Genomic DNA, 12,038 nt, shown 5'->3' on the forward strand with positions numbered 1-12,038 from the left:
TTTAATACCCTATATATATATATATATATATATATATATATATATATATATATATATATATATATATATATATATATATATATATATATATATATATATATATATAACACATTAGTCAGTTCGCGTGGTAAACTAACGGGTATACAATTGTAACTTTTACTATATTCACCATGGTTTGTATTCAGGTACACACTTCTCTCCATATTAACTATTATGATGAGCTAATCACAGGAAAGCTTTACTCTGTTCTTAGCAACCATATATAATGAATACAAATGACACCTATTACTTCGCGTTACATGTTAAATTACCACTTTGTTACACTCTCAAACGTAGGCGTGGCTGCGAAGTGCACATCCTGAAGGTTACTGTGGGCGGGAGTCATCATTTGTCCTATATAAGGTCCTGGACTCCCTCCGTCAAGATCACAGTGGACCCGCTCCTCACTCACACAACTCCTGCAACCATGGTGCGAGAAAATACATTTAGAAAATTTTGTAAAAAGTGTTTTATCAGTTATTACACAAGATCATTCGTTGAACATTAATTGAACTCACTATTTTTTCAGAGATTCCTGTCAGTGACAGCGGTGCTGGCCGTGATGGCTGGTGTTTGCTATGGTGGACTGATTGGTGGCTATGGTGGTCACGGTGGCCTTGGAGGTCTTGGTGGTCTTGGTGGTCTTGGTGGACATGGAGGCCTTGGTGGTCTTGGTGGATATGGAGGCCTTGGCGGTCTTGGTGGTCTTGGTGGCCTTAAAGGCCTTGGGGGTTTTGGAGGTCTTGGTGGTCACGGTGGCCTTAAAGGCCTTGGTGGTTATGGTGGCTACGGTGGCGGCAGCGGTTATGGAGGAGGCTTGGAAGGTTTCGGTGGCTTTGGAGGCCATGGTGGGGGTCTCAAAGGAGGATACGGTAAGCATAATCTGGAATAATTACCAAAAATATTGAACATTATTTTGCTATCCTGAATAATTGAACATGTAAATAAATATATTTTCAATATAGCTCGAATTATCCCACAGGAGGCCAGGGAGGTCACACATTCGTGCTGAGCAAGAGCCACGGTAAGTAACCAACACTCACTGACGATATTCTACATGAGAATCATTTTATTTTTCACATATCTTAAGAAAAAGTTATACAGGTCGTCAGTGCTTCTCTTTTTTTGTTTACAGGAAGCCATGGAGGATTTGGACATGGTGGACAAGGTCAATTTGGCCTGGGAGGAGCCGGTGGATTTGGCAAAGGCGGATACAATAAATTTAACGGTGGTGGTGGACTCGGAGGAATAGGTCTTGGTGGACTTGGTCATGGTGGTAAGTGTCTTACTATTTCTCTAATGAATAATTGGTAATACTCTTCTGAAAATATTGGGTTAAAATGCGACCATAATGTAACTGAGATTGTTCAATTCCAGGCTACGGGAAGTAAGGCAGATGGAGTCTCCTAGCACTGAGGACCAGCACAACTCTCGTCACTTGTACCTCTTCAATAAATAGTTTAAATGATACTGTGTCATTTTATTTACAATATTTTTGCAATACACGAACTAAGATAATTAAAAACTCAATAGTGCTAACTTTTTTAACATCTCTTATGTTTGCAACTTTGTTAGAAGATAGAATTCATGTTTTGTTTAAGTTCACCTGGAGTAAAGTGGGTCTAATTTGAAGTTATTGAATGTCAATTTTCTGTTTAACGATGCATTTTCGAGATGTTAAAAACAAAATTAAATAATTATATTTAGTCGCTATCCTGTTACTAAAACGAGATTTCAGAGATATGAGCATTGTATACTTTGTGTTAGCTTAAACAAATAACTGCTAGATGGTGTTGAGATTGCGAAGTCTGATTTCGAAAGGGATCTGGGTTTTATGATTAGTAAGACTTTAAAACAAAAAAAGCAATGCATTTGATACAAAATAGACAAGCTGCTTAACGTTAGAATTAGTAAAACTCTGTTAAGTGTTTTCAGGTTACAAGTTGTGTGTGTGTAAACTGGAGTCTTTGAAAATGTAATACATTATTACGAAACGCGTTGAAGCGTCGCGTCAGACTAGAAATAAAAATGAATTTTGGAGAATTGATTTCTCAATTACCATCGACAGTAAAAAAGAAATATTGAGAAAATTCGTGTTAGAATTATTAATCTTACTTTTTCGGTCATATTTCGAGAATCTTAATTTTAAGATGAATAGGAAAACCAGGGATATACTGAACATCTTGTTTCAGATTCTTTACTTTAAAATGCATAACGTTTCGAATACCTCTCGTATACATCATCAGATCTAAAAGAAAAAACAGAAATCACAATCAAATAACTGGTAAACAAAGAACTCGTACTGAATACAATTGCCTATCAAAGAAAGGAAAATGATTGAAAACAAAACACTTAAGCTTACTTAAAGTGATCAATACAAATAAAACTTACTAACTGTCACTTAGATAAAAGCTAATTAAACAATCCATTAAATTACAAGAGGAATTTTATAACTACTAAAACAAACCATACTATTAAACTTACGCGAAGTGATCAACAGGAGTGAATAAAACTTGATAGCTAACCCATAGATACTAAACACCATTACAAATATTCATATAATGACTACAAATCTACAAAAAATGTATGTAAAATGCAAGCAGAATAAGCGACAATTATAAAGTACTAACCAAAATCTTATAAAAACTAAAATATTAATAAAATCTAAATACCAAAAAATTTATTATATATCCTAAATAAAAAGATTATAATAATATACAATGTCAAGACTTAACATAAGTTAGAAAAGGCAAAGACATGGTAAACTAAACAAAATTATAATAAAATTAAACTGCCAGAATGAACTATAAATCAAATTACAGGTCCTACTGTGCACTATACAGTGCACAATTGAACAGCCGAAAGGTTGCTATTTAACAGAGGCTGCAGCTCCTTTATATATAAGGATTCCATTACTCTCAAATCTGACTGGCCATTCATACAAGTGTCCAGAATTTTAAAATCAGATTCCAGCAAAGAATGATTAAACTCATAACAATGGTTTCTAATCTCCGAAAATGCTGGTTTAGACAATGGTAATCCAGTCCTAAAAGGTACTCCCCGGTGCTAAGTATCCTAATCTTAAAGTTCCGAATGGAACTTCCGATACATCCGGCATTACAGCTGGAACAATTATACATATATACGACATTAGAGCACAGGGGGGTAGGCACTTTATCTTTAAATTTAAAATAAGAGCCTATGGTATTTGTGTTGAACAAAATCAATCTAAAGTCTACTTGAGGATAACAATGCTTTAACAGTTTCCTCAAACGACTCCTTACAGAAAAACTAATATTGCCATAAAATGGTAATATAATATATTTAGTATCCCTTTCTACTGTAGTTCTCCTACACGATGGGTGAAACTTCTTATTTAAGAAATTCCTTATAAAGTTATAAACCATATGCAAAGGATAACCATTATTTAAAAAAAAAAATCACAAGAAAATTAATTTCTTGATCAAAGTTATTCCAATTTGAACATAAAGCAAAGGCTCTATTCAGTAGAAAATTAATTGCATTTTTCTTAAAAATATCAGGAACAAAAGAATTAAAATTTAAACCTAAAACAGTAAAAGTTGGTTTTCTAAAAACATTAGTGTTGAACCCATTAAGGTTAGTCACGTTGACATCAAGAAATGACAATGAATTATCCACTTCACACTCTGCAGTGAAACGTATATTACTATGTTGTGCATTAAGATACTCTCTAAATTTCTCAATATGACATTGGTCCTTAAATAACAAAAAAGTGTCATTTCCATATCTCCTGTACAAGACTGGTTTAAAGTCCAAAGGACATTTATCAAGCCAATTTATTTCATGAAAACTCAAAAAAGCATTAGCAAGTGCAGGACCTAAGGGAGACCACATTGCTACTCCATCAATGTGTTTATAATATATATTATTAAACATAAAGACAGTCTTTAACCGCTAATTTTAACAACCGTCTGAACATTTTACTACAAAATCCAGACACTAAATTAGTGTCAGCAAATAACTGATTAACACAAATATCAATGGTTTCCAACAAAGGAATATTAGTAAATAGTGATTCAACATCGAAACTAGCCATTATAGTTGGGAACTCAAAATTTAAAAGAGGAAAGTTCCTTTACAAAATCCTGAGAATTTCTCACAGTAAATTCATTATGCGTTAATGGTTCTAATAATGGAACCAGAAACTTTGCCAGTTTGTAATTAAAAGTGCCAATCGCTGATAAAATAGGACGAATTGGTATACCTGTTTTATGAACTTTAGGTAACCCTTATAAGATGCCTGGCTTAGAGCCAGTTGCAAGCAATTTTGTATAATCAAAAAGAAAGTCTTTCAGACCTCTTAAAACTCTAATTAGTTTATCATCACATTTCAAAATATATGAAAAGGGGTCTATATCAACCAACTTAAATTTAGAGGGGTCTTCTAACAACCTTTCAACCGTATTTACATAATCTAACTTGTCCAAAACCACTATACCCCTACCTTTATCTGGTCTAGTAATACAAATACTGCTATCATTCTTTAAGCCATTAATATAATCTAATTTCCTTTTATCAAATGGAGGGAATGTGGATTTATATATAACGAAGTCATTAAAGACGTCATGTGCTAAGGAAGAAACAGTACTGATATTGGTCCAACTATAATTTGTACCAGTCCTTTGGATGCAAGTTTTCAATGTATTACATAACGGCTCAAAACCTAAAAAATTATTAACAAATTTAGGTTTTTTACACGTCAAGCCGAAGTCCAACCCCAGAGAGAAAGTTCTTTCTCGATGGGAGACAAAATTCTCTTTGAAAAATTAAAAACTACCTTATCAGGGTCTACCGAATTAAATGAAGGTATACCCAAGTTCCGCATTTTTTTCCCCGTGAATAAGTCTACATTTTTCAACCCTTTTTTCATTATAATTTTCATATATACATTTTAAGGATGCAAAATCAACCCAGGAAACCAAGATCTTGAATTTCTCCAAGTTCACATGCAATTCATTTTTCAACTTATTTACCCGCTTCTGCTTTTCAGAAATTTCAAAGTCCAACAACCTTAATAACCAAGAATTATATTCACTTGTTAACGCAAATTTGTCGGAATACACTTTAAACCTAAGGAATCTTGGAACCAAACGATGCACCTTACAGGTTTGTAGAAATTCCAAATCCAAGTGAGCCTTCTTAACTGCGAAATCCACTTTTTCTATTCTTCTGTATAAAGTAACTACAGGTCTTCCGTATCGTTTTAATAAAATATTTATGATCGATGTTCCCTTCGGGAATCTTAATTTTAAGATGAATAGGAAAACCAGGGATATACTGAACATCTTGTTTCAGATTCTTTACTTTAAAATGCATAACGTTTCGAATACTTCTCGTATTCATCATCAGATCTAAAAGAAAAAACAGAAATCACAATCATATAACTGGTAAACAAAGAACTCATACTGAATACAATTGTCTATCAAAGGAAGGAAAATGATTAAAAAACAAAACACTTAAGCTTACTTAAAGTGATCAATACAAATAAAACTTATTAACTGTCACATAGATAAAAGCTAATTAAAAAATCCATTAAATTACAAGTGGAATTTTATAACTACTAAAACAAACCATTCTATTAAACTTACGCGAAGTGATCAACAGGAGTGAAACTTGTTAGCTAACACATAGATACTAAACACTATTACAAATATTCATACAATGACTACAAATCTACAAAAAATTTATATAAAATGCAAGCAGAATAAGCGACAATTATAAAGTACTAACCAAAATGGATGAATGAATGGTTGTATGAATGGCCAGTAAGATTTCAGAGTAATGGAATCCTTATATATAAAGGAGCTGCGGCCTCTGTTAAATAGCAACCTTTCGGCTGTTCAATTGTACACTGTATAGTGCACAGTAGGCCCTGTAATTTGATTTATAGTTCATTCTGGCAGTTAAATTATGTTTAGTTTACCATGTCTTTGTCTTTTCTTACTTATTTTAAGTCTTGACATTGTTCATTATTATAATCTTTTTATGCAGGATATATAATACATTTTTTGGTATTTAGATTTGTTTAATATTTGAGTTTTTATAAGATTTTGGTTAGTACTTTATAATTGTCGCTTATTCTGCTTGCATTTTATATACATTTTCTTTAGATTTGTAGTCATTATATGAATATTTGTAATAGTGTTTAGTATCTATGGGTTTGCTATCAAGTTTCACTCCTGTTGATTACTTCGCGTAAGTTTAATAGTATGGTTTGTTTTAGTTATAAAATACTTCTTGTAATTTAATGGATTTTTTAATTAACTTTTATCTATGTGACAGTTAATAAGTTTTATTTGTATTTATCACTTTAAGTAACCATAAGTGTTTTGTTTTTTAATCATTTTCCTTTCTTTGATAGGCAATTATATTCAGTATGAGTTCTTTGTTTACCAGTTATTTCATTGTGATTTCTGTTTTCATTTAGATCTGATGATGAATACGAGAAGTATTCGAAACGTTATGCATTTTAAAGTAAATAATCTGAAACAAGATGTTCAGTATATCCCTGGTTTTCCTATTCGTCTTATATATATATATATATATATATATATATATATATATATATATATATATATATATATATATATATATATATATATATATATATATATATATGCAACAACGATCACAAAAACACTGATCCAAGTATGCGGACAACCCACATTAGAAAAATTTGCCAAATTAATAGCTATGTTCAGAAAGGTGTTGACAGGTTGAGAAATATGTAGTTGAGTAGAAAAAGCTCTGGCTGAGTCGAGACAGGTGTAACTATTGAGAAATGTGTTTCTGGGTTAAGAAATGTGTTGCTGGATTTAGAAAGTGTTACTGAGTTGAAAAGGGTGCTACTTAGTTGAGAAAGGTGTGGTTGGGATGAGAATGGTGTGCTTTGGTTGCGAAAGGTGTTACTAGGTTGGGAAATGTGTTAATAGAGTATAAAAATTATTACTAGCTTGAGAAAGGTGTTGCTGGGTTGGACAAGGTTTTCATGGGTTTTGAACGGTGATGCTGGGTAGACAAAAGTATTGCGTTGCTGGGCTGGGAATGGTGTTGATGAATTGAGAAAGGTGTTAGTGAGTTGAGAAAAATACAGCTGTATATAGAAAGAGTATACCTGAGTTACGAGACAGGTATAAAAAAGTTCAAGTATAAACGTTCAGACGAGTATAAAAAAAATTACGAGTTCAAAAAGATTTGGAACGATAGCTATCCCTGGTCTTTGGAGACTCATCAGTATTATCAGAGAGGGACAGCTCTGTTCTGAGGCTTGATGAGTATTCATATCATTAATTAGTTCATGCATGCTATTGTCTGATTGCATTCTACATGAAGTTCAAATAATTTCAATTTACTCATATTTCTTGTTGTTGGGGTTAAGTGACAATTTTTTTAAAGCGATGCGTTAGTTATCACATGAGTGCTAATTTTGGCCCACTTTCATCAATCAAGTGTTCCCACAATCTGGATAAGTGTGTCTGCGTGGTAGCTGTGGCAGACACCCCCGTGCATGACAAGTACTGCTGCTTCCTCATCACCAACACCCTACTAGCCAATTACAGGTCACTCCAGTACACTTGTAGGGTATACTCACCTTACCAGCTCACTCTATCAGCCAATTACACTTGTGATTTACTGTTATCACTTACCAACCAACCACATTAATTTCATTTGCCTTCATCCCGTACGGCAGACCATTAAGAATACAGAGTGCAGCGTCCATAACACCTCAATCAGTCTCTCCTCTCTGAATACAACTAAAACTAGCATGAAATACAAAAAGTGACAGGAGCAATGACAGAATGACGCTCATGTAATCTTTACAGCAAAAATATTAAGATGAAGTGGTAGAGACACAGTCAAAATGGAATTTACAATAATGAGAGTAAAAATATGTTATTATTTATGAGTTCTTTTATTACAGAGTGTGAGACGAGTGATGAGGACGACCGTGAGGGAGAGTGTAGACGCATCGCTTCCCGTACCCTATAGTGGTAAATTATATTAAACAATGTAGTCGAATTTTAATCCACACTATTTTTCTTAATTAATTAGTATTAGCAGTTCAAATAATGAACAAAACACGGAAATACAATAATATGGATAATACAATATACGTCTATACAAAACACGACACGATACTAACCAAAATAGTTAATTGCACAACATTCGCCCAGGCAGAACCTGTTACTTCTGACATAGCAATGTACTCCTTGGATACCTGAGGATACACATGGAGGATAAGAACGACTTACGTGATGTCTTAGTATCGTACGTTTGTGCTAAAGATGTAGTTAGTCGTCATACAAACAGCATAATTAGATAATATTATCTTACCTTGGCTCCTGCTCAGTGCGAATGTCTGTCATCTCTGGCTTCCTGTGGAATATTAAAGGTATGCTCACAAATCGTTCAGGAAACCATAATGTGAAATATTATTATTATATTTGCAAATGTTGCCATAACGCTTCCGAGATATCAAATCCTCGATTATACTTTCTCCCATAAACCTCCAGAGAACCATAACACTACCAGACAACACGGTAGTATAACCTCTCACATTCATTAAACCTGGCAACCCATCAGTATCAAAACCAATTAATCTACCATTGACAAACGCTATTAATCAGTGCCAACACTACCATCACTGGAAGTAAAGCTTCACATATATATATTTTACTTCTTATATTACATAATAAATATGTAACACAGATCTTGGATGGCAAAGCAACAGTTTACGAATAGATCAGCAAGTGTGTACTCGTCTCATGACTGTAGAGGTTCTGTTATTGAGGATCAAGGGAAGGTGTTCAGGGCCTTATATAAGCCGGCTGGCTACACTCGCTCCACCTAACCTTGGGGACGAGGACATCGCTGGCCTCGCTGTTGTTTGAGTCAGGAGCAAAACACCTGAATGACATGCATTGAGCGATAGTAAATGTTATGAATATTCAAAGTCCATGAAGGCCAACACGCGTAGGTTATCCTGTTGCTGGCACATATCAACAGATATTACAAGTGAGTTATCCTGTTGCTGACACATATTAGTAGAGATCACAAGTGAGTTATCCTGTTGCTGACACACCTCACTGGAGATCTTTCGTTGGAATGTACATAAGGAGTGGAACATGTTGTTTAATTAAATATTCAATAATAAAAATAATGATAATAAAAGATTTTACAATAAAGCATAATTTTTGAGTAATTAATGAAATTCATGTGTGCTTGAGATCATATATAGTAAAACTGAGAGGTGGTACCCATGTATCTGTCCGTCTCTCTCTCTCTCTCTCTCTCTCTCTCTCTCTCTCTCTCTCTCTCTCTCTCTCTCTCTCTCTCTCTCTCTCTCTCTCTCTCTCTCTCTCTCTCTCTCTCTCTCTCTCTCTTCCATTCTCCCTCCCATCCCATTCTCCGTTCCTACCATTCTTCTTCCCATCCCATTCTCCCCACCTACCATTCTTCCTCCATACCTCAAAGTCTCCCACCCTTCTTCCCATTCTCTCCTTTTATTCCTCCAGTGTTCTCTCTACGAGTAAGTAAACCATGCTCGCATGCTTGGAACATGCTTGAATGAAGATCAACGCTATCGATTTTGAATAATCGTTAACGACGCTCATTCAACGTAATCAACGTTATTGATTGACCGCCAACGTGATCAACGGTGATTCAACGTCAAAAACAGCGTCGAGAATTTGGAGGGAAGAGCACTATGGGCAACCAAACACTCATATCAGACCTAACAGAAGGCACTAGTTATCGCAGTAGCGATCAGTTTCACTTGAAGACGGGCGCGGGAGTCGACCCCAACCATTCCATGACACTTATCTTACAATTAGAGTTTTTCTATTGAAAGTTCCGTGAGGCTAACCCTAGCAGTCTGGCCTCCAGCCTTGAACAGACAGACAAACAGACAGACAGACAGACAGACAGACAGACAGACAGACAGACAGACAGACAGACAGACAGACAGACAGACAGACAGACAGACATTCTCTCTCATCAATATGGATTATCAGTGGGTACAGTCGAACAAAAAGTAGAAACAATCCTACAATTCATAAAGCAACAAATGAAAATGTATTTGCTTCCGGAAGACAAATATTTCAAAATAAATGGCCAAAACTAGTGCAGAACTCAACCTTAAGCCGCTTCGTCCAGTTTCTTACACCACGCTCTGATGAAGGGTGCTACAGGTTCACTACCAGTACATGTTTACTGTGATGAAGGGTGCTACAGGTCCACTACCAGTACATGTTTACTGTGATGAAGGGTGCTACAGGTTCACTTACAGGTAAGCTTCAAGCACAGGATGGACAAGTTCATTCGTTAAGGTTCTGCATTTCCTGTAAATAGCAAATGTCTCTCAGGAGCAAAGAGCCCCCCCCCTTCAGTTTCCTTAAATCTTACATTCTTAGGGTCATATATATTGTTGCTACGTTGACATTATCGCCGTTTGTGTGCCTGAAGAACTACCACATCATTCTACGACAGAGAATACAGCAGAAGACCATTTAGAAATTCGCTTTCGAAATAAGTGTTAATTATCGTATCCTCTTCCACGTCATTCACGTTACATTCCAGGAACGTGAATGCCAGAGACTATGGGAAACTTCTCACTAATGTTAGTGAGGGTGTGATTTATCCGAATCTCCGCTGGGCCCAGAGAACTTTGACTATGTGCAATTATTTAACCATGAAGTTAACAGAGTTGAGCAAAGGTCTTTTAAAAATACAGTGAAATCTGCTGATATATATATATATATATATATATATATATATATATATATATATATATATATATATATATATATATATATATATATATATATATATATATATATATATATATATATATTTATATATATATATATATATATATATATATATATATATATATATATATATATATATATATATATATATATATATCGCTATATATATATGTTGGATATATATATATATATCCAACAACTTTTCTCTAAATCAGAGATTTCCAACCTTTCTTGTTTGGAGGATACGTTAAATGAAGCTATAAATGTTTCATCAAATCCCAAGATAAAAACTCGGGCTGTGACATATTAGGTTTAACAGGGGATACATTTTCAGGTAGACGTACAAACCATTATATTTAATAAATTATTACACAATTCATACTTTTGAGTAAAATATTTTAAGAGTAATGTCTATTTCTATTTCTTAAGTATTGTAAATAAAAATTTAATATTTTCACTCGAACGTTACAAACGAAAATTGTGTATATAATTTGTAATATTTTTGTTAATATAATTGCTATTTATGATATTATTAACGAAACACGTTACTAGAATATGTAACGTACATGTAACGAGTAATAGAATATGCAGAGTTCTAGCATGTGGAGAGTGCTGGTATATGGAGAGTGCTACAATATGTAGGATGCTTTAATGTGGAGCGTACTAGCATGTGGAGAGTGATAGCACGTGGAGAGTGCCACAATTTGCAGGGTGCTAGCATGTGGAGAGTGCCACAATATGTAGGATGCTAGCATGTGGAGAGTGCCACAATATGTAGGATGCTAGCATGTGGAGAGTGCCACAGTATGTTGGGTGCTACAATATGGTGAGTGCTACAATATGTTGGGTGCTACAATATGTTAGGTGCTACAATATGTTGGGTGCTACAATATGTTGGGTACTAGCATGTGGAGAGTGCCAGATTGAGGAAAATACTAAAAACTGCCGTGACCTTGGTAAGGAGGATCTCCACACCATTCCACTTGTGAGATTAATTGTTAAAGTAAAGCTTATGACACTTAAGATCAAGTATGACATTTAGTTTGGGACAATTAATATATAAACCACCATACAAGTGACGTAAGGAAAGTAAAGAATGAGAAAGAGCCTTCAGAAGCGATGTACCTCAAGTTCGTGTCCTGGTACCATTATTATATATAATAAAACCCGATGATATTATTTAGGAGA

At 34.5% G+C, this 12,038-nt stretch overlaps 1 protein-coding gene and 1 long non-coding RNA gene across 3 annotated transcripts; one reads left to right on the plus strand and one right to left on the minus strand.

The window, feature by feature from the left end:
* The first annotated feature begins 216 nt into the window (after positions 1–216).
* LOC138368984 (uncharacterized) lies at positions 217–2,082 on the plus strand. Its single transcript, XM_069331725.1, has 5 exons — positions 217–469; positions 569–911; positions 1,022–1,063; positions 1,175–1,315; positions 1,417–2,082. Exons 1-5 carry the CDS (start codon positions 266–268, stop codon positions 1,428–1,430), a joined length of 744 nt encoding a protein of 247 aa, XP_069187826.1. The 5' UTR covers positions 217–265; the 3' UTR covers positions 1,431–2,082.
* A 5,804-nt stretch (positions 2,083–7,886) lies between these two features.
* LOC123756997 (uncharacterized) lies at positions 7,887–8,873 on the minus strand. Of its 2 annotated transcripts, none has more exons than XR_006772703.2 (4): positions 8,840–8,873; positions 8,416–8,457; positions 8,225–8,299; positions 7,887–8,064 (listed from the first exon to the last, which is right to left on the minus strand). It is a non-coding gene; the product is annotated as an uncharacterized lncRNA (long non-coding RNA). The 2 variants fall into 2 exon arrangements; XR_006772702.2 differs by having other exon boundaries at positions 8,721–8,867.
* Between the last annotated feature and the right edge of the window lie 3,165 nt (positions 8,874–12,038).

This window comes from Procambarus clarkii, chromosome 26 (assembly GCF_040958095.1).
Source record: "Procambarus clarkii isolate CNS0578487 chromosome 26, FALCON_Pclarkii_2.0, whole genome shotgun sequence".
In the NCBI taxonomy this organism is placed as follows: domain Eukaryota; kingdom Metazoa; phylum Arthropoda; class Malacostraca; order Decapoda; family Cambaridae; genus Procambarus; species Procambarus clarkii.

What these genes read in the sequence shown, in the direction of transcription:
- LOC138368984 (XM_069331725.1), top strand. Translation starts at nt 266, where the DNA reads ATGAATACAAATGACACCTATTACTTCGCGTTACATGTTAAATTACCA. An exon ending in GGGTCTCAAAGGAGGATACG is followed by an intron (nt 912 to 1,021) that starts GTAAGCATAATC and finishes ATTATCCCACAG; the next exon opens with GAGGCCAGGGAGGTCACACA. An exon ending in CGTGCTGAGCAAGAGCCACG is followed by an intron (nt 1,064 to 1,174) that starts GTAAGTAACCAA and finishes TTTTGTTTACAG; the next exon opens with GAAGCCATGGAGGATTTGGA.